At 38.2% G+C, this 27530-nt stretch overlaps 1 protein-coding gene and 1 long non-coding RNA gene across 2 annotated transcripts in view; one reads left to right on the top strand and one right to left on the bottom strand.

The window, feature by feature from the left end:
• LOC120514628 overlaps positions 1-27530 on the bottom strand; it is a 59208-nt gene that overhangs the window by 19580 nt on the left and 12098 nt on the right. The window lies entirely within an intron of this gene.
• sirt1 (sirtuin 1) lies at positions 1568-27167 on the top strand. The gene is made up of 9 exons (XM_039735099.1): positions 1568-1920; positions 4260-4376; positions 4573-4811; positions 5005-5157; positions 8557-8704; positions 10814-10893; positions 16505-16691; positions 17008-17568; positions 24711-27167. Exons 1-9 carry the CDS (start codon positions 1614-1616, stop codon positions 25001-25003), a joined length of 2085 nt encoding a protein of 694 aa, XP_039591033.1. The 5' UTR covers positions 1568-1613; the 3' UTR covers positions 25004-27167.

A 27530-nucleotide genomic window follows, 5' to 3' on the forward strand; every position in this document is an offset into this window, starting at 1 on the left:
ATTCAAACTATAGGATTGTTTATAGAAAAAAGCTCCACTGCTATAGCAATGTATCCATTTCAGAATATGGGAAGCCTGTCACAAACTGGGAATGCAAAAGGTTACTGGGACAGCAGAGACACCTTGGTGGAGGAGCACACTTTAAACCCTTGGAATCAAGCAATATGCAATTGATTAGCTGAAACACTGAGCTCCCTTTGTGACACTAAAGAATTCAAATTTTTTTTACCAATCCAATTGGAGTAACTATAAGCCTTATGATTGTAAAACATTTTCAGTTGGTGCTCATGATTATAAAGTCCTTTTCATCTATCTATTCATTTTCTAAGGCCACTTTTGCTAGGACTGAAAGATGGGGTATGTGGAACTACTCCAGATGTGATGGGAGGAAAGTAAGAAATCAAACCTGTCATCTCTTATTATCAATTGACTCAGCATGTAGTAATGTCCATGTGCATTTCAAAGTATGTTATGAGGTGGTGCAGATGGACTAAAGTATTGAAGCCCAGTCTGCACATTTCCCGGTTCTGAGGGTACCTTGATACAAATATAACTAGGTCATCATATGAGGTAGACACCTCTTAGATGGACCACCTTATTAAAACATTAGATACTTTTGAAGAGTATCATAAAAAAACTTTTGAAGAGTATCAACCATCCAGCCCAACAAAGCATGCCGATTCTATTCTACTAATTTCTCCACAACATCAAGTTTTAAAAGTCCCTAAAATCCTATTGTCTACCACATTACTGAGTAACTTATTCTATGTGTCTATGTTTCTCTGTTTGATTAAATACTTCCTAAACTTTGTGCAAAAATTACCCTAAATAAGTGTCCGTGTCCCTTTGTTCTTGTTGAATTTATTTTAAAGTAAAAGTCTCAGTCACTTCGTAATTTTAAACACTTGACCTCCATTTGCTTAATCTGAAAAGTTTCAGATCCTACAGTCTTTCCTGTAACTCACACCAGTCCTGGAATCATGATTTTTACCGCTGTAAGTTAAAGACTATGACATTAAGACTGCCATCTGCCACCGTTTCGTCGCACTCACACTGAACCGTCTAACACACCTTAACTTTTTGGTTAAACACGGAGAACACTCAGGCAATCAGTACGTGAATATGTAAACTCCACGTAAACTATGAATGTAAATCAAGCCCTGGAACACTGAAGAACTGTGGCAACAACGGCTAACCAGACGACCACCGTATCTTCTGTATAAAATCCCCTGCATTCGGACATCAAACAGTTAATACGCAACGAATATACGAAATACCAGTCATTCAGGGCTTTCCATCACCGGAGAAGCATAGTACATAATGCTTGTTAACGATGATGTTGGCAATTCACTTTCATAATGTATAAATATAAAGTTTTATCAGTCATGCCTGCAAACAGCAGCGATCCATTGAAAGCTTCCGCTCCTCTCTCAGCACAGTAGTATCTGACTAGACTCACGTGACAGAGTTGTTGTGGTGACGTCACCGAAACGTGTGCGCGTAGCTCAGCCCCGCAAAGTGTCGCGTCACGTGATGCGTTTAAATTTCCCAGTCAGCTGTCGCGCTCGGGAGTGCTTCTATGGTCGGGCGCGGAGCAGGCTGTGTCTTTAAAGATGGCGGACGGAGAGAAGACCCACCACAGCTCCGAAGCCGGCTGCTTGGAATCAGGGGAGCCTCCCGTCAAACGCCAGAAGTTCGAATGGACTTTAAAAGAACGGCCTGACGTCTCGCTGAACGAAGTTGAGGACGAAGAAGAAGGCGCCCAGCTGGTTGGCCCGCGGCCGAAGGAATTGGCGGTGGGACAGGCCTCGGCAGCGTCGGGCGGAGACAATGGACTGCGGGACCTGGGGCTGCAGAGGGGGGAGGAGATAGAAAAGGAGGAGGATCGTGCGAGTGAAGCCGGCGCTGCAGAGCATGCAGGTAAATGCACGGCACCTACTTGTTTGAGGGTGGGGCCTAAAATGCGCAGGACTCATCAGTCACTTGCAGCTTTTGGGAAATGACGATAGTCTTGATTTGGATAAAACCCCTGCCAGTTAGTCCGATACTTAAAATGAAGTTTATCGATGCCCAAGTTGTGATATCCGCATCACTTAAACTGTAGAAGCAGCAGCAGCCATGTGCACATGTGTTGCTTTATGCATCTTTGCATTGCTTTTAATTTAAAAGCACATGCATTAATGACGTGACTTACTAGTTGACTGTTGACAGCCTTGTAGCTGTAAATCTGTGCAGGCACGCTGAACCTGCACTAAGCGAGGAGTTATTCAAAATTAGTTATCAGATATTGGGGAGCTGATGACATAAGAAGATATAAGCGACTTAAGATTTCGCTGGCATCTTCATTATTGATACTAGCTTTATCTCTTTTGAAGTTTGATTCTCCTTTATATTATAGAAAGAAAGGCGATGTACATAAAGTCGTGCATTTATCGCTGTGTTTTTGAACTGGTCATATGCGAGCCTGTCTGCCCTGTGATGCTCTGGTATCTTTTTAAATATCGGTTCATCCTTTGCTAATCAAAAATTCCGTCTTAATTTAAAGAAAGAAAAAAAAAACACGCTGGCTGGAGGTGAAAGGTGTAAAATAGAGCGTCAGTATACTGGACTGTCTCTCCTCCCAGCTAATGGCATGATTGAGTCTATAGCCTAGGCTTGGTAGGCAGGTCACTCCTTTTTCCAACTTGCTACAAGAACCAAAGTGCACATTGCAATAAGGATTTGACTTAGAAATATGTGTCAATAGCTTTATTTATATAGCACCTTTCCTGTGGTCAAAGCGCTTTACACATATTCAAGATCATTTTTACCAAACGAAATTAACTACCATTTATTTACAGTAGGTGCACATTTTGCACTGAATACCCGTTCACTATTGAACTTCTGCTCTCTTGCTGTGGCCAGTTTAGATTTACAGTCAACTGGACAATATGTCAAAGTAATGTGGGAGAAAACCTTTGGTTAATGCATGTGAACTCAGCGGAGTCTTCCTGACTAACCGTCTCTGATTTGCTTAATTCTTGCAAATGTGTACCCAATAATAGTGTGGCAAATTTCATGTAAGTATATTTATTAGATTTTGAGCTATTTGGCTAATTTAGAAAGGGGGCGTAGCTGTACTTTAATTGTAAAAATGACTTCTCATAAAAAATGACAATGTTCCATAAGTCATAACTGTTTGAACTGTTGCTACCAAGTGCATTCACATACAATTTTCAGGGAGCATATGTAGATGTGTGATGTCTTTAACATTTTAAAATAGTTGGTCCACAATTGCATATTATCAGTTTACAGTAAGGCTTGCTTAAAATTGTAAAAACATATTACTAATGTTACAAGTATCTAAAGAAAAATTATATCACATTTGTTACATGCCTTAGGAAATAGTTTGTTTAAAAGGTATTATTGTCATTTTGTGCATTTACTAATTAAACTATAATTTTTTTATGGTAGACTTTGTCATACACGGGCAATATGCATTTATAAGCATGTATTTTTTTTCATATTTAATGCATCAAATTAGAAAATCTGATTTCTTTCAGATTCTGAATGTATTACTCATTTTATAGTTCTGTAGAAACTAGAAGCCAATCTGAAAGATGTGATGTAGTTTAGTGTGTGTATATAGTTTGATCTCAAACATGGAGTGTTATTTTTGTATGGTTGTCAGCAAACAATGTAACTGGGGGACCAGTTTTAGATGTTGACATGTAATTCTAACAATCTCTGAAAATGTTGTAAATCTAGCATTAACAGTTAAAGTTACAATTTATGTAACATTGTAAATTTTTTAGCACTTATATTTACAGTAAAATTGGGACCACAATCCCCTTTTTTTCTAAAGCAATCAATATCCCAGACACTAACGAAGATGCAAGCCTAAACTTGTGCACTATAGTTATTAGGTACAATTAAATTATTTTAATCAGTTTGAAGCTAAATCAAAGACAGTCACGAACATTTTCTCAAATCTCCTATGTAAATGTGGAGAACGTAGACTGTACGCAGAATTCTCCCCAGCAACAGTACTACTATATAGTAGTACTGTTGGTCTGATTTTTAGTAACAATGTGGTGTTTTTTTTTTATTAAATGGTGGATGACAGTTACTTGGGAACTAATTTTGTGAAAACTTGTTAAGAAAATTGCTACTGTACTTTTCTAAATGGTCAAGTCTGATTGTTTGTTCAATTTTGTTTTTTATGACTGCTGAATATTGCTGCCGAAGGAGTTAACATTGATTCTAACTTTTTCCTGCAGATATCTTTAATCAGAATGAAGATATTATTCTAAATGGATTTTATGTAAATAGCTGTGATGATGATGATCAATCCTCACATGCAAGTTCTAGTGACTGGACCCCACAACCTCAGATAGGTATTTTGAGCTTACATGCTTGTATATTGAGAATAAATGTAACAAGTGTTGTAATACAAACGATATATTGTGCATACAGTCTGGTTTAATTTTTTTTTTTTTGAAAATATGTAAGTTATAAGTTGTATGTAAATTCACTTGATTGGATGTTTACTTTTCCTTCCTAACATGAATGCCTCTTTTCTTCATCTGGCAGGGTCATATAGTTTTATTCAGCAACATATTATGAGGGAAACTGATCCTCGAACTATTTTGAAAGACCTTCTCCCAGGAACTGTTCTACCACCTGACCTAGATGATATGACTCTCTGGCAGATTGTTATAAACATATCCGAACCTCCTAAAAGAAAAAAACGCAAAGATATTAACACTATAGAAGATGTTTGTAGGTTGCTTCAAGAATGTAAAAAAATTATAGTTTTGACAGGAGCTGGGGTAGGTGATATTTTTGTCTGTTATATTCCAAGTACTATTGCACTCGAAAGAACACTTTGTATGCTTGAAGGTTTTTATTTATTTATTTTTGGTAACATTTTATATTCAGATTCACATTTCAACATATGCTTTTGCTTCGAAATGGTCTTTATTTTATTGAAAATTTAAATTCTGGTATTTCTATTCTTCATAGGTGTCAGTTTCTTGTGGAATACCTGATTTTAGATCCAGGGATGGCATTTATGCCCGTCTTGCAATAGACTTCCCTGATCTTCCAGATCCTCAAGCAATGTTCGATATTGACTATTTTAGAAGAGATCCTCGACCATTTTTTAAATTTGCCAAGGTTTGTTGTATATGATATCACTACTCAAGTTCAAACTTGAAATGTTTGCACATCATAGTAAACTTCTTAATTTAGCATTTGGCAGAAACACTGCCATGGCTAGTTAGTAATTTCTAATTAATATTAAATGCCACTATTTTGAATTTTTAACTCAAACTCCTGTCCTTGTTTTTATGTATGATGGGAGAGGGGGAATTAATATATTTTGTCTTTAACCCATTTCACTGTGACAAGATAATAGTGTTAGAAAAATGTAATTTTCTTGTTGCTTTGCTAATTTGTATTTTCCTAAATACACAATGCTTGAAAAGTGAGAGGAAACAAGGCAACAGTCTCTACATTCCAGTAAGCACATCTTATTAACTGGCATTGTCTAGGGTAGCTTCCATAGTCTTGTTTTGCTGACTATGTGCAGGTCTTGTCCTATGTCTGTCTGCTAGCTTGCTTTCTGTCACTTTTTCAGGGAATGGTGGCTATTGTGTAAATTTGTTCTAGTCTTTCAAGTTAAAGTCCATCCAATTTAATATGGGTCTATTTAAAACTAGATACATTTGGATACAAATGATTATATTTGAAAAACCTTGATTTATGCCAGTCTTGAACAGGCGTAACTGAAACTTCTACTTTTGTCTTAAATTGTTTATTGAAAACCTTCATTAGCAACAATATTCAGAAATTGCTTTGTAGGGTGGCATGATCCCATAGTGATGGTTGGTGCTGCTGCCACAAGGATTTAGGATCTGAGGATTGAATCAAGTGCTTGGTTAAATATGCCCATTTTCTTAGACATTTTATAAGGTGCTAATTATTCATTGTGAAAACTGTCACAGAACCCTAAATGAATGCCTTGAAGTGGAGTCTTTGTAGTTTCTTGAGTACATATTGGTGAGAACTGTGGTTTTGCAGAGGGAGCTTATCTCCCTTGTATATTTGCTGTTTATGTGAAGTTTGCATGTTCTTATTTCTGTGCAGAATTTTCTTTGGGTATGCTGGCCTCCTCACCATATATGTCAATTAGGTTAATTGGTTATTATGAATTGGACTGTACACACAGGTGTTAAATTGGTATGGAACCACATAATAGCATTGTCTAACCTGCTGGAATAGACATACCCCCCCACAAGACCCCAAATTAGATTTTAAATTAATATGATAAATGTTTGGATTTTTACTAATCTGTGTTAACACATTTTTATGTGATAGACTAGGGGGCTCTGCCCCCTGCTAGCTTCACTCGCCAACCCCCGGGTTTGATTAACCGGATATACAATTTAAAGAGATTATTTTCATGGGAATTGTTACATTTGCTTTATTTTCACTTTTAAAACTTCAGTTAAAATATTTGGAATTAACTTCAAGATCGCATTGAATTTTGATTCAGTGTTTGGATTTATATTGTGACAACGCAACATCCAACTGCCCGTGAGTGAATATCGTTTCTTTCTTTCTAATAAGTAAGCCGGCTTTTTCGAATGTTTGTCCCTGTGATTTGTTAATTGTCATAGCAAAAGCTATTCTTACGGGGAACTGTAAATGTTTAACTACGAATAGCATATCAAGATCTCCTTTTGTGCCTAATATTATTCGCGGAACATGTACTACATTATCTTGTCGCCTGTTAAAATTTTACGTTAGAATTGTTCGACCAATTTAATAAAGTTAATCTTGTTCCATTGCATAGTCTATCACTCATACAAATTACGCTATAACATGATTCATCATGATTTTAACAGTACAGTGTTTAACGGTTGTAGACATTCTAAGGGATACCGTAAATTGATGATTTCATCTTTTGCACGATCACCAGTTACTTCAGCAGAGTCTATTGATATGCATGTAATCAATTTGCCATGTGACCGATTGACAATTTTCACGTTAATTCGTTTGATATCATTTCTCGCTGCCATATTTAGATGTATGTTTGATTCTAAGTGCCGGAATGCACCTGATGACGACTAATCTTATTTGAAAATAGTGTAAGTAAGGCGTGACTTGAAAGAATCTTATGGTAAAAGTCCATCTTGCGGGACTTCCTTTCAAATAGTCACGTCTCGTTGCAGGATCAGTCTCCTCTTGTCCCAAGATTTCTCTCTATTATAAAAAAAAAAAAATCTTGGAAGGAGATGAGATGCGATTGTCTCAGAGATACTTTCACATCCTGCGAGACGAGTCTTCGTGCCAAGCGATGTATTCATACTTGGGACCAGAAGCCCCACAAGACAAGAACTTATGCAAAGAGATTTGGAAAAGTCCTGCGTAATTATGTCAGATACATTTGCTTGTAGAGAGAAAGAAACAATATTCACTCGCAGGCAATTATACGTTGCATTGTCACAATGAAATTCCAAACACTGGATTAAAATTCAATGCAATATTGATGAAAAGGTGAAAGCGAAAAGAGATCGAATATATGGACATAGGTGATATAACAGAAGTGTGCCACACAATGCAGATCACACAGCACGCCACATCTACCTCCTGAAGACTGTTTCTGATCTGACAGGCTGGCGTTTGGAGTTTTTTTCTTTACCATAGTGAGGATTCTTCTGTCATCAGAAGTGGAAGTCTTCCTTGGCCTACCTGTCCCTTTGCAATTACTTCACTCATTAATGCATTTTTCTTAATGAAATTCCATACATTTTATAATAGCTTATTTGACTTTATTTGTCCTCATGTTGAACAAATACAACTACAGTTTCCATAGGTAGTCTGTAGTTAGAAGCAAGCCTAGATGTGTTTATTATTGCACTAATGAAGCAATGAAACACACCCGAGTAATCACAAACTTCTGTGACACCAATTGTCATTATGGTGCTATGAAATGGAGGGACCATGTAGAAAGTGTCATTTCTATATGGTGTAGTCAAAATGTATGCAAATAGCCTTAAATGAAAGTCTGCAATGTGTACTACAATCTCGTCTAATTTCTTTGATTTGTAATTTTAAACTGTGGAGCAGAGGGTTAAATCAAGAAAAACGTCTTTGTCCCTAACATTATGCTGTGGGCCCAATAAAGTAACATTAAAATTTGTTTGTTTAATAATTTAGTTTGTAAGTTACTTTGCCTTGCAAAAGTATTCAGAATCTTCAGCATTTATCTAATTTTTCATGTCATGCATATTTCTATTTGTACTGAAGAAAAATAAGTAAACCTGTCACACTGCTTCACATTAAACAAAAGAAGCCTAAAAGGCAAGCAGGGCACAGTTACTTTAAACCCAAGCTTTTGAATATGTGGGCACTATGTTTGATCTAAGAAGGTAATGAACTATCCCCACAGCCAAATCCGAATCCTATTGTCAATCATATTCTTGGATAAATTGTCAAGTTTTTAGTAATTCATTTACTTTATTAGTCTGTTATGTTGAATAATAACTTTTATCATTTTTTTTTCTTTAGGAAATCTATCCAGGACAATTTCAACCCTCCCCTTGTCACAAATTTATCTCAATGTTAGACAAACAGGGAAAACTTCTTCGGAATTACACACAGAACATTGACACATTGGAGCAAGTAGCTGGAGTCCAGAAAATCATTCAGTGCCATGGTTAGTGTTACCTTTGATTATGTGTATACTTTAAGTAAGAACCTTATAAATGCATTTAACAGAATTTACTCTAATACAAATATTATTTGTCTAATGGTATGCTTTTTATGACTTTTTCTGTGGCATAATTTAAAATTTAATTCTATAGCTTTTTAGTGTTTTCTTCTTCCTTGTAATATTTTGACTCTGTATACAGAACTTTTTTTTTCCCTTCTCTCAAATAATAATTCTCCCACTGCCCCCTTTGGCTGGGGGGATATTCCATGAAGCATACTTAAGAAATTGAGACGTGGCTGACTATTACGCCTACTGAGGAGATATCCACAATCGGAATGGCTGATGGCACATTGCAACTGCCATACACGTCCATGTCATTTAAAATGATTCACATCGCAGTCATGTTATGGAATATTTGTATTTTATATAGCCCACCTTAAATGAAGTTGGCAATTGGCAGTGCATTTATTTGTGCCTTTTGTTTGGGGAAACCTGTAGCTCATTATCTACTGTCCATTGATGCTTTGGATAAATGCGAGACTTTCTTGGGCCTGGCATGGAGCAGGCTGAGAGAGAATGCCTAGTTGCGACTCCTCAAGAGTGACTCCCCTAATCCTGATTGGTGGAATTAAAACTGCCTGAAATAAGACTAATCTGTCAAATTAACTGAGGTTTGCTAACTTTTCTTTGTAAAGTAAAGGCTATTTTATAAATGAGTGATACAGGGCATGGATACTGAGTATTCCCTACCATACCTATTTTCAATCCATAGTATTAGTTCAGTTGCTGTATTTAGTGGTGGTCCTGGATTAATGTCCTCCGATATCCTCTTCTCATGGACAGTTAATCATAGGGAATATTTGCATAGGTTTTTTTTTTCCCCAAAAAATATTGACCATTCAGAGGGTGATGAAAATTGTAGATTAAGTTAGAAGCTTGTGGGTATTTGACACGTTGCAATATTCTCATCATTGTGTTGAATATAAACTCCCTTAGTGTGTATTTTTTGGAAATATAAAAAATTGCACATTGTTTGTACACCTCTTACGTTATCAGTGAGCGACATTGGTCCTGGAAGGCCACAGTGGCTGCAGATTTTTGCTTCAACCCAGTTTAATTAGTAGCAATTATTGCTGATGAAGCACTTATTAGCAAAGCAACATTATAATGCTTTGTTTTGGTTGTTTCACATGTTAACGTTTTCCACTGTTACATACTTTGGTATTAAACAGCTGCATTCACTGGTTTTAATTGCTCCTCATTAGAACAAGCAATTCCCATGTAACTGGTCTGCATTTTAAATCTGTTAGTTCACAATGAATACAATCTGGTTTTATAAAATATTTGGAAGGAAGCAAGAGAAAAAAGTGAGACTGAGAATTACTCCTACATTTAATGATCCAAATAATTTGGATAATATCCTTGGATAGGAAAAGATATACTGTAGAATGCAGGAATGACCTGATATGGCAGAGTTAAAACACTAACTAGTCATGGAATTCGAAAACAGTTCTCAGTAGCAGATATTTTTAAGTATGCAATTGGATTGGAACAAACACCTGCAGTCACTGTGGCCCTCCAGGACCAACATTGCTCACCCCTGTTTTAAGATTGTCCACATTTATGAGAGATTTTAGTGAATACCCTTGCCTATAGTTTCATTAATTTAATGGGAAAGTCTATTTTGAAAAGGTTTCTTAAAAAATACTGTATATACAAGGTGACACAGAAAAATGGGAACTTTTGAAAAACCCAGTAAAAATAGAAGAAATCCAACAAAAAAAAAAAAATTATTGACAGCAATTGAACCACTACAACTTGCCTTTTAAGAGACAGTAATCCAAATTCTCAATTTCTGAAAATTACGTCCTGTAGATGGCGTCCTCCCGTACGTATGCATTCTTCCAATCTGCTGTTGAGGTTCCCCATTGATCGCTGCAACATCTCAACTGGGATACCATGAATTTCGTCTTGAATTCTTCGTTTCAATTCATTCAGTGTCCTACTCATTTCAAATGTTCCCGTTTTTCTGTGTCACCCTTTATTTTGTATTTATATTTTCTTATGTACCACTTTGTGTAACTACAGTTTGTTTTTTGCTTTTAATTTCAGGCTCTTTTGCAACAGCATCCTGCCTTCTATGTAAATATAAAGTTGATTGTGAAGCTATTAGAGAAGATATTTTCAATCAGGTAAAAATACATGAACTGATTTTTTTTATTTCCTGCTAATTATATGGCCATATATTATGGTATAATTTAAAAAATGACAGTTACAGTAAATTTCATGGTGTGCATGTACTTTGCAGACTTCTTCCAGTTTGTGCTTCAGATGGCCCAATTTCATAGGAAATACAGTGGGTAGTTCTACTGTAACATTTTTCATACAGACCCTTTTAATCAACTGAATAATTTTTTTTTTTTAAATGTATGCTAGAAATCTCCTTTTATACCAAACAACATCTTCAATCCTATTGCTTTCTAAGCGTGAATATTATACAGTATAGCATTTCAACATACATGGATAAAAAGATGTAAAATTAGTTTATTGCGTACTAAATATATATATTTAGTTTTCGTGTATTTTTGTAAAAACTTTGGTGCTCAATTTTCCCTCCAACAAAACCCATCCTTGTACTTAATTTGAAGTTTAAAATATGATTGTTTATTTTCATAGACTGTGAAAAGTACTGCATACAGTAAAATCACAACACAAATGTTTTTTTGTTGGCAGCAAAGAATAACTTATTAGTTTTGTAGTGCATTATTTTCCCCCTTTTTTTTTTGCATACATGAGCATCATACAGAGAAGGTGGAGTTAGTGCTATAACACTTGAACTGCCCCCTTTCAAAATTGTTAGTTTTACGTTTTGAGGAGAAAAAAGTGCAATGCTAGTCGTCATGTCATACAGTGTACAAAATATAATGCAGCAACCTGAGCTACAGTGGGGAAGGACTGGCGCAAAGACACAATTAACCTTGTTGGACACCACTCTTGTTCCTTTTCCAGGGGGATCACTGTCCTCGCAAGCCTTGGCACAGCACACCTTTCTTCATTTGTTCATCTGAGTTAAACAATCAAACCTGCTGCACTGTTCATCACACTCCTTTTAAGCTGCTTTAGTGTTCATGGAGCTGCTCTGCTCCTGCAGAGCCTCACCTACCTCTCCTCTTACACTAACATTATTAAAATAAAAGCCAGGGCCCTACTACCATCTCTTTGGACTGTTATGCTATTATTACAGCATGCATTTTCTGCTGTACCCACATTTATAAAAAATTAGTTTTAAGGCATTTAGGACATATGATACTTCTTTGCATGTGAACATTCAAAATCAGCTATGGCTAGTTGAAGCATGTGTGGTCTTATCACCACAGTTGTACCAACATGTGCTGTATTGTGTAATAAGAGCAAGTAACAAATTCAGCTTTCTGATGTACTAAACCACATTCTTCCAGTTGACAAGTTTCTACTGGTTTATTGTGCACCCCTGCTTCTATTACAAAATTCAACCTGAGCCACCTGATTAATACATAGATATAGATACTTTATTAATAGCAGGTATGCATGATTTGTCAGATGTCACATACATCCAAGACTGTGAATTGAGGGGAAGAGAATGTATTCCTGATCCACCTGCCACCAATTCTATCCATATTTCTTCAGTTTTACTCTTGGGTCCTCACACCACAGCCTTTACCAGTCATTGGCCAGTTCCTCTTTTTTACATTTTAATTTGTATTTACAACCTTTTTTAATAACTAGATCTCTAGACATAATTATGAGAAATCCATTTACTTGGCATTTTAGTGGATTTGAATTGAATGCCTTGATCGTAATGGGATATCATAAACAACTTGCACTTAATATTAAGAGCGCTGCCTTGTATTAAATGACCTTGGTGGTCTAAACCATTCTTTTAAGACCTAAATCACCACAATGTAATGTATCAAGAGTCGAGACTTATTACTTGTTGTATTGCTGATGGTGTCTTGGCACCACGGATCCCTCCTTTAAATATTTGTCATTTACCATTAATATGTCCATGCTGTACCCACCAATACAGCAAGTCAAATGACTCTCTGTTAAATGTGGAATTTAGACTTGGCCACACTTTCCCCCAATCCCCCATAGTAATTTGTAGCTTTTTTGCTACACTGTTTAAAATCTATTTCTTCCTCAAGGGCAGAAGACTGAAAGTTCCTTTCCCAGTACCATCAAATCAATGAATTGTCAAGAACCATGCCTGAAAAGTTGTCCTAAGCCATGACGCTGACATTTTTTTATTTTTTAATTCTGTGCCAATGATACCATGAATTCTGCATGCGAGGGTCTTGAAGAGCCTCAAAGCTAAACTTTTGATAAAAAGCTATTACCATTGTCAAATTTTTGAAAAACCAGAAATGCCATATGTTGATTTTTCACTGTGTGTGTTTATTTAAATGAGTACTATTTTTGCACTAAGATCTATGCATAAAATAAATCATTTTATTTATATACAGTGGGTATGGAAATTTATTCAGACCCCCATCAATTTTACTGTTATATTGCAGCCATTTGCTAAAATCATTTAAATTTTTTTCCTCTAATGTACACACAGCACCCCATATTGACAGACAAAAATAAAAATTTTTGAAATTGTTGCAGATTTATTAAAAAAAACTGAAATATCACACGGTCCTAAGTATTCAGACCCTTTGCCCAGTATTTAGTAGAAGCACCCTTTTGAGCTAATATAGCCATGAGTCTTCTTGGGAAAGATGCAACAAGTTTTTCACACCTGGATTTGGGGATCCTCTGCCATTCCTCTTTGCAGATCCTCTCCAGTTCTGTCAGGTTGGATGGTAAACGTTGGTGGACAGCCATTTTTAGGTCTCTCCAGAGATGCTCAATTGGGTTTAAGTCAGGGCTCTGGCTGGGCCATTCAAGAACAGTCAGAGTTGTTGTGAAGCCACTCCTTCGTTAGCTGTGTGCGTAGGGTCATTGTCTTGTTGAAAGGTAAACCTTCGGCCCAGTCTGAGGTCCTTAGCACTCTGAAGAAGGTTTTTGTCCAGGATATCCCTGTACTTGGCCGCATTCATCTTTCCCTCGATTGCAACCAGTCGTCTTGTCCCTGCAGCTGAAAAACACCCCCACAGCATGATGCTGCCACCGCCATGCTTCACTGTGGGGACTGTATTGGACAAGTGATGAGCAGTGCCTTTTTTTGTCCCCTTAGTAATTGGATTTAGAAGGAAACTTAATTGACTAGTAGTTAATGTGTTAGTGTTCAACCTACACAATTAAAGCCTATTCAATTTTTCCGCCATGTACACCCAAGGAAAGCTTCTCAATGACATTGAAAGTTGTTTCCTCAGTGTCTCAAGTCCTGTGAAAGCAACATGAATTTCATAGCCCATTATTACTTGAAAACTATCCAATTTTCTGGGCTCTCTTTCCCCAATACTATGTTATAAGCAGCTCATCTTGGCAGCCTCACATAGAAGGTAGGAATCGGTATTGGATATGATGTTAGCTTATCTCGTGTCATTTTTGTGTATATGCAGCATGTGTGTGTGTGTATATATAAATATACACACACATTATATTCACATTATATACATCACACAAGGGAAATTTAATCCCCTTTAATTACATATATTTGTAAGGAGAGGAAAAAACATACCATGAATATTATTGTGAGCACTTAAAAGTGCAGATTGTTCATGCACAATATTTCTTCAAGCAGGCAAACTGAAATTTTGAGTTTTAAGGTTGGCTTTGCTTTAATTTGTGGTCTGCAACAAAATGCTCTTGATTTAGTCCATATTTTGTATATTGCTGCTGTCTGCACGAAGTGGTCTAATATTTTGTCAAAAATATGAATTTTTCAGTGGATTAATTCTGTACAGATTACTGTATATCGAAAGTACTAGTATGTTACTGTAAAGTCCCTTTCTTGCTAGGTAAAAAAAAAAAAAATTAAAGTTGTCTGAGGCAGTTTTGTGACTTTAGAAATAGTGACTTTTGAACAGAATTGTGACACTTGATACAAAGTTCACACTGCATGAAAGAGTACAGACTGGTTTTGAGAAAAAAAAAAAAAAGAGGTTTGGTCTTAACAGGTTTTAAAAAGAAAGGGGAAGGCATTACACACAAACTGTGAGAACCTCTTGCATGGGAATCATTTAATATGTACCAGTAATTCCATAGTTCTTGTAATACATTAAGACAGATAATGCACACATGGTGCATCTCCAAGAGGTCTGTGTTTTAAATAACAGTGAAAAGGATAAGAAGGTAGGTGCAGCTGCCAGAAGGTCAACATTCCAATGCAGGTAAGAGAAGCTGGCAAGTTAATACTGCAAATCCATTAAAAAACTTGGCTCTAAATACTAAAATTGCATAGCACAGTGTGTGCACACTGCACAGATGGATAAGGCACATCTTCTGTTCACCAATTTAATACAAAAAATGTAAAAATGTAGTACTTTAACTCCTGCAAGCAATTTTCAACTTATTTTATGTGATAATTAGGATGTCCCTCTTAAAAGTATCTATCCATCCATCCATCCATCCTTTTCCACTTATCCGAGGTTAGGTCGCGGGGGCAGCAGCTTGAGCGGAGATGCCCAGACTTCCCTCTCCCCAGCCACTTCTAGCTCTTCCGAGAGAATCCTGAGGCGTTCCCAGGCCATGCGGGAGACATAGTCCCTCTAGCGTGTCCTGGGTCTTCCCCATGGCCTCCTCCCAGTTGGACGTGCTCGGAACACCTCACCAGGAAGGCGTCCAGGAGGCATCCTGATCAGATGCTCGAGCCACCTCATCGGACTCCTCTCAGCTCCTTTTTCACCACGACAGACCGATGCAGAGCCCGCCACACTGTTCCTCCTGAATCCGAGGTTCGATTATCCGATGGACCCTCCTCTCCAGAACCCCCGAATAGCCTTTTCCAGGGAGGCTGAGGAGTGTGATCCCTCTGTAGTTGGAACACACCCTCCGGTCCCCCTTTTTAAAGAGGGGGACCACCACCCCGGTCTGCCAATCCAGAGGCACTGTCCCCAATGTCCATGCGATTTTGCAGAGACGTGTCAACCAAGACAGTCTTACAACATCCAGAGCCTTGAACTCCGGGCGTATCTCATCCACCCCTGGGGCCCTGCCACCAAGGAGTTTGACCACCTTGGTGACCTCAGTCCCAGAGATGGGGGAGCCCACTTTGAGTCCCCAGGCTCTGCTTCGTCATTGGAAGGCATGTTAGTGGGATTGAGGAGGTCTTCGAAGTACTTCCCCCACTGACCCACAACGTCCCAAGTCAAGGTCAGCAGTGCACCATCCCCACCATATACAGTGTTGACACTGCACTGCTTCCCCCTCCTGAGATGCTGGACAGTGGACCAGAATCTCCTCGAAGCGGTCCGAAAGTCATTCTCCCAGGCCTTCCCAAACTCCTCTCGTGCCCGAGTTTTTGCCTTAGCAACCACCAAAGCCGCATTCTGCTTGGCCTGCCGGTACCTATTAGCTGCCTCCAGAGTCCCACAGGAGAAGAGAGTCCGGTAGGACTCCTTCAGCTTGACCGCATCCCTCACCGCTGGTGTCCAACGGGTTTGGGGATTGCCACCATGACAGGCATCGACTACCTTACATATTAGGTAAGCTACAGTGTAAGTAAGCTTTTCCATTTGTAATGTGCAGCACAGACATTAAATGGGTCTTAAGACTTGAAGTTCTATGTAAGACTAACAGTAGTATGTTCATGTATTGGCAGCAGATAATTGTTTTTTGGTATTGGCTTTAAACTTTAAGGATTTTGTTTACTTGCAGGTTGTTCCCCGCTGTCCTAAGTGTTCACCTGATCTTCCACTCGCCATAATGAAGCCAGACATTGTTTTTTTTGGTGAGAACTTGCCAGAACAATTTCACAGGAGTATGAAGCATGATAAAGATGAGGTTGATCTATTAATTGTTATTGGATCGTCCTTAAAAGTACGGCCTGTGGCTCTTATTCCAAGTAAGTTGAAATAACCATTTTAATGTCCAAGTTCAGCACGTAATGTTGCTCTGTCGCATACGTTTGTAAGTTTCAATGCACTACCATTTGAAGGATCCCTATCAAGAATATGTATGACATATGTGGACATAAAATACGTAAAGCATTTATTTTACCCACTCATCTCTTTAATGAGTTACCAGCTCATGATTTCTTCATTAAAGCTGCACAGTGTAATTTTGTGTGTGTGAGGAAGAGATAATACAAAAGTTTTAAAACCTTACAGCAACAGTAAATGACTGTTTGAATTTTTCTTTCTTTTTTTTTTTCCTTTCAGGTTCAATCCCTCATGAAGTGCCTCAGATTCTTATAAACCGAGAACAGTTGCCACATCTCAATTTTGATGTAGAGCTGCTTGGGGACTGTGATGTCATTATCAATGAGTTATGCCATAGGTTGGGTGGAGAATATGAACAACTTTGCTATAATCCTTTAAGACTCTCTGAAATTTCAGAGAAACCCCCACATACAATCAAGGAATCTGAACTGCAGTTCTCGGACTTGCCACCCACACCACTCAATTTTACAGAAGATTCTAGTTCTTGGGAGCATGCAAGTGAACAAAATCATTCATCTAAACCAGTTTTGGAAAACGAGAATAGTCTTTTACCAAGCCAGCTGGAATCTGGAGCTGGCACACTTCCTTTAAGCACTACAGAACATTCTCCAGTAAGCAAATCTGAAAATCAGGAAAATTCTGAAAGCCATGCAGGGGATGAGCAGACACAGAAAAATGAAGACTGCTCTGAACTTGCTGAAAGAAATGTAGAAGCTGAAGTTCCACGACGCCGCTGGATAAATAAGTTTGCAAAAGAGCCAATCAGCAAGCGCCTTGATAGTAAGTGCCTTAGTTTAACTTCTTCAGTAGTATATTACAACGTGCTGTATGAAATGCCTGCTTGGGGAAAATTTTTGCTTTGAATAGAAAATACGGTATATTGTACAAGTGGTTTTTTAAAAAAAAAAAGATATTGTAGTCTGTCTTTAGACAGTGAAATAAACTAAAAGCACGGCTGAATGCACGCTAAGGAGATGCAGTCGGATCTGCTGCTGTGCGGGTGAGTTGCGTGTTCTGCTTGTGGCTTGTTGTTGTTTTAAGAGCTTGGGAGCATATGAAGTGTCTGCCAAAAAAACAGTCCAACAACTGCTAGATTAGATGTCCGTGAACTTGTTTTAAATGTCTCACTGCCTTCGTGGGCTGTCAAATTGTCTTCCGAGAAGATCATGTCTCGTCTCCCTCCCAAGGTTTTATTTTTTTTTATAATAGAGAGACAAATACAAGTATTGGTTAATTGTGCACATATGAAAATCTACTGAAATGCTTAAAAGGGTACACAACCCAAATATTTTTTATATATATTTAAACCATGTGTTTTGTACTGATGACTGAAAATTTAATGTCATTTTCATGGAGAATAGAGGTTTTGTTTTTTTTTGTTTTGTTTTTTTTAAATACAAGCCGATGACCAATGCTGTACAATGGCAAATGATATGAAAACCATAGGGTTAAATATTTCATGTTAATTGTGTCACATTTACACACGATTTATCCAGTCCTTTTTGCTCACATGTGAAATACATGCTTGCTTAGCTAAAATATTAGAAGAATCCAGAAATTTCAGTTTACATTCCAAATGGAAAATAATTAAATATGGGATTGAGTTATTGAATTGAAGATTCACCTCTCCCACAAAATTCAATCCCATCAGTTTATTCTCAGCTCAAGATTGTATCGCAGTTCGTATACCAATACACTCCACTGTCTTTGAAAACCTAAAGAGTGAGCCACATTTAACTTTTAGGAACACTAATAATGCATGCATCTGTGCATCAGTAGAGCAGTTTGCTTTGTGCTTCCAAATTGGCATCATGAGCTTATCTATGAAAGTCTGGTGTGTCTCAGTACAAATATACTGCTTTGAAACACTGACTAAGTTGTAGATTTTGAGAATGAATTTAGAGTATATACAGTGGTGTTCAGAAAGTCTTCATACCTCTTCAGTTTCTGCACATTGTGTTGTAGATTTAATTTTAAAATGGTTAATGTGCCATTTTTACATTCTTTCTTTTTTTTCTTACTAGAGAAGGTATAGGAATTGTGAAAAAATTCAACCTTGAGGTTTTAGACCTTCCGGAGTCAGAAAATGCCATTTTTGAAATTGGCTGTGTGTGTAAATACAATAACTTAACGCTTTGTCCTAAGTCACTGAGATTTTGTACGCCTGCTTTACAGTGCATCCGGAAAGTATTCACAGCGCATCACTTTTTCCACGTTTTGTTGTTACAGCCTTATTCCAAAATGGACATAATGACCGTGAAAATAGTTTACTTGAGGTTTTTGCAAATTTATTAAAAATAAAAATTGTGAAAGCACATGTACATAAGTCCAGTATTCACAGCCTTTGCCATGAAGCTCCAAATTGAGCTCAGGTGCATCCTGTTTCCCCTGATCATCCTTGAGATGTTTCTGCAGCATAATTGGAGTCCACCTGTGGTAAATTCAGTTGATTGGACATGATTTGGAAAGGCACACCCCTGTCTATATAAGGTCCCACAGTTGACAGTTCATGTCAGAGCACAAACCAAGCATGAAGTCAAAGGAATTGTCTGTAGACCTCTGAGAGAGGATTGTCTCGAGGCACAAATCTGGGGAAGGTTACAGAAAAAAATTCTGCTGCTTTGAAGGTCCCAATGAGCACAGTGGCCTCCATCATCCGTAAGTGGAAGAAGTTCAAAACCACCAGGACTCTTCCTAGAGCTGGCCGTCCATCTAAACTGAGCGATCGGGGGGAGAAGGGCCTTAGTCCAGGAGGTGACCAAGAACCCGATGGTCACTCTTTTAGAGCTCCAGAGGTCCTCTGTGGAGAGAGAATCTTCCAGAAGGACAACCATCTCTGCAGCAATCCACCAATCAGGCCTGTATGGTAGAGTGGCCAGACGGAAACCACTCCTTAGTAAAAGCCACATGGCAGCCCGCCTGGCGTTTGCCAAAAGGCACCTGAAGGACTCTCAGACCATGAGAAACAAAATTCTCTGGTCTGATGAAACAAAGATTGAGCTCTTTGGTGTGAATGCCAGGCATCATGTTTGGAGGAAACCAGGCATCGCTCATCACCAGGCCAATACCATCCCTACAGTGAAGTATGGTGGTGGTAGCATCATGCTGTGTGAATGATTTTCAGTGGCAGGAACTGGGAGACTAGTCAGGATAAAGGGAAAGATGACTGCTGCAATGTAAAGAGACATCCTGGATCCAGAGCGCTCTTGACCTCAGACTGGGGCGACGGTTCATCTTTCAGCAGGACAATGACCCTAAGCACACAGCCAAGATATCAAAGGAGTGGCTTCAGGACAACTCTGTGAGTGTCCTTGAGTGGCCCAGCCAGAGCCCAGACTTGAATCCGATTGAACATCCGTGGAGAGATCTTAAAATGGCTGTGCACCGACGCTTCCCATCCGACCTGAAGGAGCTTGAGAGGTGCTGAAAAGAGGAATGGGCGAAACTGGCCAAGGATAGGTGGGCCAAGCTTGTGGCATCATATTCAAAAAGACTTGAGGCTGTAATTGCTGCCAAAGGTGAATCGACAAAGTATTGAGCAAAGGCTGTGAATACTTATGTACATGTGATTTCTCAGTTTTTTTATTTTTAATAAATTTGCAAAAAGCTCAAGTAAACTTTTTTCATGTTGCCATTATGGGGTGTTGTGTGTAGAATTCTGAGGAAAAAATTAATTTAATCCATTTTGGAATAAGGCTGTAACATAACAAAATGTGGAAAAAGTGATGCACTGTGAATACTTTCCAGATGCACTGTATATCAAAAATAACTAATCCTATCAACTTTTGGGGTACTTTAACTGAGTACTTAGATTCAAATGTTATATAGGTATAATGATAAAAAGCAAACTCCTATAAAATTGGAGAAAAATTACTCAGCTGGAAGTAGTATTTTATTTAAACAACCATCCAAATTTTTTGTATCATGGAAATGTGTACACGATATTAAACTGTATTCAATAAAATGCATATTCTTTTAATAACTTTTTTAATTTCTATACATCAGTTTAAAAATAACGTGTAAGCATTGAACATGCCATGTAAATATAAAGATGTAATGAGAATAAGAAGCTGCTACATTCTCTGTGTGTTCCTGGTAATACATTTAATTTTTTTTCCGCCATCATTGTCATAATTAAATGCAGTTTTACCCATAGCAATTTATTGGAACAAATATACAAGACTAACTTTGTTTTTAGGTGACTAACTCTCTTCACTTTACCTTTAATCTAGGTAATGCATATGTAATCATGAAAAAATTCCACCACTGTTTTCAACCTCCCTAAGTGTGAAAATATTTTAATATAAAGCTTGATTATAGAGATTAATGATTATGTATCGATATTAGCAGTTATGAGAAACAGATACGGTATTTGAGAAATATTGCACAACAAGTTCTGATCTTTTCCTCTGTCTCAGTATATGAGAAAGTCGAGGGGAGCACACTCCCAATTTTTGCCTATCAAGTTACACTCAATAATCCATAATCACAAAGTGAAAACATTTCAAGGATTTGTCATTCATGTAAGCATTCAGAGCCATAATTCAATACTTGGTTGAAGCCCATTAGGCAGCAGTTACAGCTTCAGATCTTCTTGAGCAGGACTCTGCAAGCTTTGCATAAATAGATTTGGACAGTTTATTCCATTCTTCCTGGCAGATCATCTCAAGCTTCATTAAATTAGATGGGAAGCATCTGTAAACTGCCCTTTTTCCGGTCTATTCACAGATGCCATATGGGGTTTAAGTCCGGGCTTGGCTCAGCCACTTAAAGTAAAGTCAGACTCCAGTGTTTTGGGTCATTGTGCTGATAAACTGCCCTCACCGGCTGAAGTCTCATGCAGTCTGAAGCGGGTTCTGTCCATGTCCCAAATACAGAGCGGGCCCTTGTGGTTGAAGCTCAACCTAAATTCAATTTTTGTCTTCTCGGAATATCTTTTGCTGCTGTCTACCAAACTCCAAGTGAGATTTATTCACTTTACCATAAATACCTCATTGATGGTTCTCTCATTGCAGCAAAGGACTTCTGAAGCTCTGTTAGAGTAACCATTGGGAATTTTTTTTTATCCCCATGACTAAGGCTCCTCTTCTCCGTTCTTCTCAGTTTTGCCGGACCGTCGGTTCTAGGAAGAGTTCCGGTGGTTTCAATCTTGTTATATTTCACAGTTATTGTGGCCACTGGGCTCCTGGAAACACTCACAACTTTAGAAATGTTTAAGAGCTTGCCCTGATTTACTGTATACATCCACAATTTGATTGCAAAACAGTCCGTTAGACTTAATGCCTCGGTTTTTGTCCTTATATACACATGTACGCGTTCGGATGGCATCAAAAACTGTGTGCTGCTTTTTCTTGGCGTCGATTTCTGCCAAAATCTCAATGAATGTGAAGAAAACGTCTATTGCTTTTATTTACATGTCCAGTCCTCCAGAACATTAAATGAATGACATGTTCCATGATTACATACATACATGTTTACACGTATCAAAATAATAATAATGGAGAATTCAAAACAGGTTTGTGCTGATGACGTAACTTTAGCTACTATGGATAATAACTTTAGATACTCCGAATACGGTGGGCGAGTAAACGCGAGTACTGTATATTTGCTTACTTCAAGGTGACTTCTTCAGGGCTAACTAACAAGGACTCTCATATCGGCTGACTGGCATGTAGTATTTGTACCAGCTTTTTCTTTTTGCATTTCTTCATAGATTACGCACACGCTGTGCAGTCAGGGTTAACCTAGTAGTGGTGGCAATGTTTTCTCTGCCTGCGTTGCCATACCAGGAGGATTTTTTTAACAGAAGCAGGCAACCTTATTTTGTGAATCCAATGAAGGATGAACCTCAAACCCCATAAGGTTAAAAATGCTGTAGCCTGCCTGATAATTGCCCCCCACAACTACAATCTGGGCTGCAGCTTGGCGTTTACCAGAGACAAACCAATGCGAACGTAATGTCGTATTGAAGTCAATTAAGCGCCACTGTAAAACGCAGCTTACATCACTCGGAGCGTATTCATTTAACCAAGATGAACGCCCGTGTGGACAGGGCCTTATATGACGAAGAGATTTCAGTTTGTTTTATTTTATAACTTTTCAAACCTTTCTGAAAACGTTTCCACTGTGTCATTGTGATGTGCCCAAATGGCACATTTATCCATTTAAAAATCAATCCACCACAGTAAAAGTTGCTTGAAAGAGAGTTTAGGGAGTACACGCTGGTACCGCACACTGCCGCACCCGCCACATGACAAACCAACTCTGGATACCACGTTAGGACCCAAGTGCAGCCATGTGATGGGCGACACCTCAGCACCACACTAGTCCAGATGGAATGGAACAGTGTGAGGTTTGTCATGGTGCTGCCATTTTCATTTTACCCAACACACCAATCTGCAGTGATGAGCGTTTTCAACATGAAGCGGTTTATCATAAACACACTTTTCAGGAAGCAGAATATTTGAAAAAAGTGTCCTTCAGTGTCACTTGCAGGTCTAAATTGGCCCATGTATGGGTATGGGCCTGCAATGGAGGTTTGAGAAATTAGGGTAAGAGTAAAACGTAAAGTGGGCAGTGTGCTGCCAAATTTCTAGAAGAAATAAGCTTTCAGACAAAATTCCCTGATTAAGGGAGAATGCAGAACTTGTCCATTATAAAAAGAAACAATTTTGGAAGGAGACGAGATGCAATTTTCTCAGAGAGACACTTGTACGTTCTGCGAGAAAGATTTAACCACACCTGGGGCCAGAAATAAAGGACAGAGACTAAATGAAATTAGAACGTTGTAAAGAATTCAAAAATGTTGGCGTGGTACTCATGCAGAACAGGTTAGAGATGATAGAATTACGAAAAATCAAAAGTCTCAAAAAAAAAAAAAGATAGGAAAGATTGCATTAGCGCGAACAAACTGAAATAATTACTCTGAAATAATGGAACAGCAAAAAGAGATCAAATATATTGTTCGGATTTAAACTTTAAGGACAGAGACTTGTAGATTGTCTAATCTGTGTTGCCAGCGAGAATTAAGATTCCAAAAACCTTGGCGTGGTGTGAAGTCCCGTGAGATGGAGACTTAACACAAGATTCTTTCAAATCACATCCTACTTACAACTATTTTCAAACAAGACCACGGTCATCTAACCACAGTTGTGTGAATGTTTTTGGCAGAGACAATTCCTGCGCTCTCAACTCTTATAAATTTTATCAGGACAGTAATTTTATACTTTCTAGATGACACATCAATGACAAAGCGAAGAAGAGAGAGCATGGACAAACATTCGAGAAAGTCGTTTTACTTGTTAGAGAGAAAAACGATATTCACTCACAGGCAGTTATACGTTGCTTTGTTACGATGCAAGTCTACACACGGAATCAAAATTCAGTGCCATCTTGAAGAAAAGTTAATTCAAAATATAGTGTTTCCACTAAAGTTTTAAAATTAAAGCGTATAACAATTCCCATGAAAATAATACTCTTTAAAATTGTATATCTGTAGTACTAGGGTGTTGTACCGTGTTAGCCATTATGAATGTAGAGAAAAGCCAAGCAAAATGATTACTAGGGGCCTGAGTTGCCTTGAAAGCTTGCATATTGTAATCTTTTTAGTTAGCCAATAAAAGGTGTCATTTGCTTGGCTTTTCTCTAATTGTATATCTGGTAAACCAAACCTGGGGGTGGGCGAGCAGAGGGCAGAGCTCCCTAGTTTTTAAAAAATAAACACTTTGGCAAGTATCACCTGGATAGCATTTTAATGTAACCATGACCATATATAAACTGATGTGTGCATTAGAGTTCTGGTAATTGTCCAATCAGCGCCTCTCTACCAGTTGGTAAAATATAGAATTACGGTGCATCTTAATATGTGTCAAGTCTGTCATTTTAGAATGTCTGATTCCTTTTTTTTTTTGTTCACTTTTCAGATTCTCAATATCTGTTTCAAGCACCAAATCACTACATTTTTCATGGAGCCGAAGTCTATTCAAATTCCGAGGACGATTCAAGTTCGTGTGTTAGCCACAGTGAAGACTCCTGTTGCAGTGTTGGAGAGGAAGTGGAGGACGAGAGCATTGGAGACGAGTGCTCCGATGGAGAGGACTGTATGAGGGATAACAAAGGAGAGTTTAATAAAGACACAAACGATAGAAAAGAACAGTTGATAAACCAGATAGACATTAAAGCGGAGGATATAAACAATGTGACGCAAATGTGGTAAATCCTCGTTTCTACTTTTACTTTGCTACCTATCCACCAGCATTAGTAATGTCTGTATTTCAGTGGTCTCTACTGCTGTTGAAGTACAAGAGTGTCAATGGACTTTTCTTATTTAAAAAGAAAAAAAAAAAAGCCGACACTCCAATCCCTCCCCCTCCCGTCTCCACCCCCCTCATTGCGATTAGTTTTTTTTTTTCCCTCTCGTTTACAGATTTTTTTTTCCCCAAGAAGGTACAGTGCATGTAAATTTCACGAGTTGGTTCGTTTCTAGCCCATTTTGATTGTAACTATGCTGTTACACAACAGCCGTTTTAAACTTCTTACACTTATTAAAAGGATGATAAAGGGAACCGCAACGGCAGACCAAAGAACAAGAAAATTTTTCGACGACGCAAACTTCAGTTGCCAATGCAGACACCTTTCTCGCTTCTGCTCCTTAAACCTCTACAGTTCATTGAACGTAACACTGGCATTCCCCCACCCAGTTCACTGGCAGCTACTTTTTATGGTATAAACTGGTATTGTTATTTTTGTATTTTGCTACAATGAAAAGGCATCCTCTGCATGAGTGAGTTACAAATGGTGTTTTGCAGCACTTGGATGTAATGGGGGGGAAAAAAAAATATATATATATGAAGACATTCTTCACCTTCCAGAAAGCTGCAGAGAATTTGTGGAGTATATATATGGAATAGCGGTTCCAGTTTTTCGTTCTGGATACTGTCCTGTCCTGTGGAAATGCAGTATATAGAAGGTTTGGCAACGCTCCTAGAGATTTCCTTGTGAACTTCTTCTACGTCTGAACTGTAAAGTATTTTGGAAACACGTGCCTGCTTTTTAATAACTCTTTGTGGCTGTGAAGTGTTGTTTAGGAATGGCCGTCACTGTGGTACAACTCATCTTTTAGCATTAAAGTGCGCCTTTCCCATTAAGCATTTACACTGCCAAAATGTGAATTATGCAAGCCTTTATACCGAATTTAAAGAAATACTATAGAGAACCATAGAAATAGCTTTCAACATTTTAAAAGCCATGCACTTCTACAGCATGAAACATTTTATGCTGGTCCCTCGGCCACAGAAAGAGGCTCAGGGAAAGTCAGGTGGTCTGTCTTGGGGCAGCGCCACTGAAACACTTTGCCATGCTGTCTTGGAAAGTGAAATATGCTGATGAACAGGGCACACTATTTGTAATGAAATTTGGGCACAATATATGTGAGACATCATGTTTAGTTTTGCACGTGGCTTGTGAAGGGTCATCACATCGTCAGTTTGAAAACAAATGGAGCTTTTTTTAAGACTTGAGTGCATCTACCTAACAGTTTAGTGTATAAGCTGGTTAAAAAAAAAAAAAAAAGATTTCTACACCAGCATGAACTACTTTATACTGGGACGTCCAGTAGTTTTATTGATGTGTGGAGTTAAAATGAGTAAAACCAGGACACCCCATCAGCGGTCCAAACTGGCCACCAGTGCTGAGCTTGGAGGTGTCTCTTGGGGGTTCATCTGTCAACAGGTTTATTATTTGATTTCCTGCTTCCTTTTTAACGTATTAAAGTGCAGTCCAAACAGAAACTACTTGCATGATAGGTTAGCTTTTGTTTAACTGCTAAAGATTACAATCTTTAAATTATTTTCACAAGTTTTTAAACACAATGTCTTGTGTAGTCTAATGGTATACAATTTATTTACCATTGGGGGGGGGGGAATGGAAATCGAGACATTTTGGCCGATTTTGAGAAGCAATGTTTTGTACTTTTTTTGTGTTATTTAAAGAAAAAAAAAATATATTATATATACACACACTGTCTTGAGCAGTGGAAAAAAATCCTTCACGGCAAATTTCGGTCCTGCATTTTTGTTTCCCTAGATTTAGTTAACCTACTGATGTGTCCCGTCTTGGTCAGGTTCAAAACCCTTTTTGTCTTTTCTTGCTTTATATAAATCCATATAACAAAAAGATGTATTTGTAATATAATGCAATAAACAGTCTTGACATGTATCCTTTTTAACAGGAATACTTAAGAGTGTGTTTTTTAACAGAAGACAAAAATGCTAATGTAACACGTTCTATTTTTCTGTCAAATTTACAACTTTAATGTACTTTTGTTTTTGAAGGAGTTCATGGTTCAAATATGTCACAAGAATAAAATCTCGTGTCCAGTCCATGGCTTTCTCTACATGACGCCAGCTGTGCTCTTTAATGGTAAAATATTACAAGCCCGATTTTAATAAAGTGAATTTTCTCCCTGCACTGACGGTACTCTGGTGCTGCTCAGATGTTCCATCTATCTGCTCCTCACATTCTACAGACCGCGGTGGGCTGGCGTCCTGCCCGGGGTTTGTTTCCTGCCTTGCGCCCCGTGTTGGCTGTGATTGGCTCCAGCAGACCCCGTGACCCTGTAGTTAGGATATAGCGGGTTTGGATAATGGATAGATTTTACAGTATTAATAACTGTTGCATTTCATTTGGATTGAGCGAGATTTTCACAAACTCTTATCCTGGCTTATCAACGTTACTCAAGTTAG

This window comes from Polypterus senegalus, chromosome 1, assembly GCF_016835505.1.
Source record: "Polypterus senegalus isolate Bchr_013 chromosome 1, ASM1683550v1, whole genome shotgun sequence".
In the NCBI taxonomy this organism is placed as follows: domain Eukaryota; kingdom Metazoa; phylum Chordata; class Cladistia; order Polypteriformes; family Polypteridae; genus Polypterus; species Polypterus senegalus.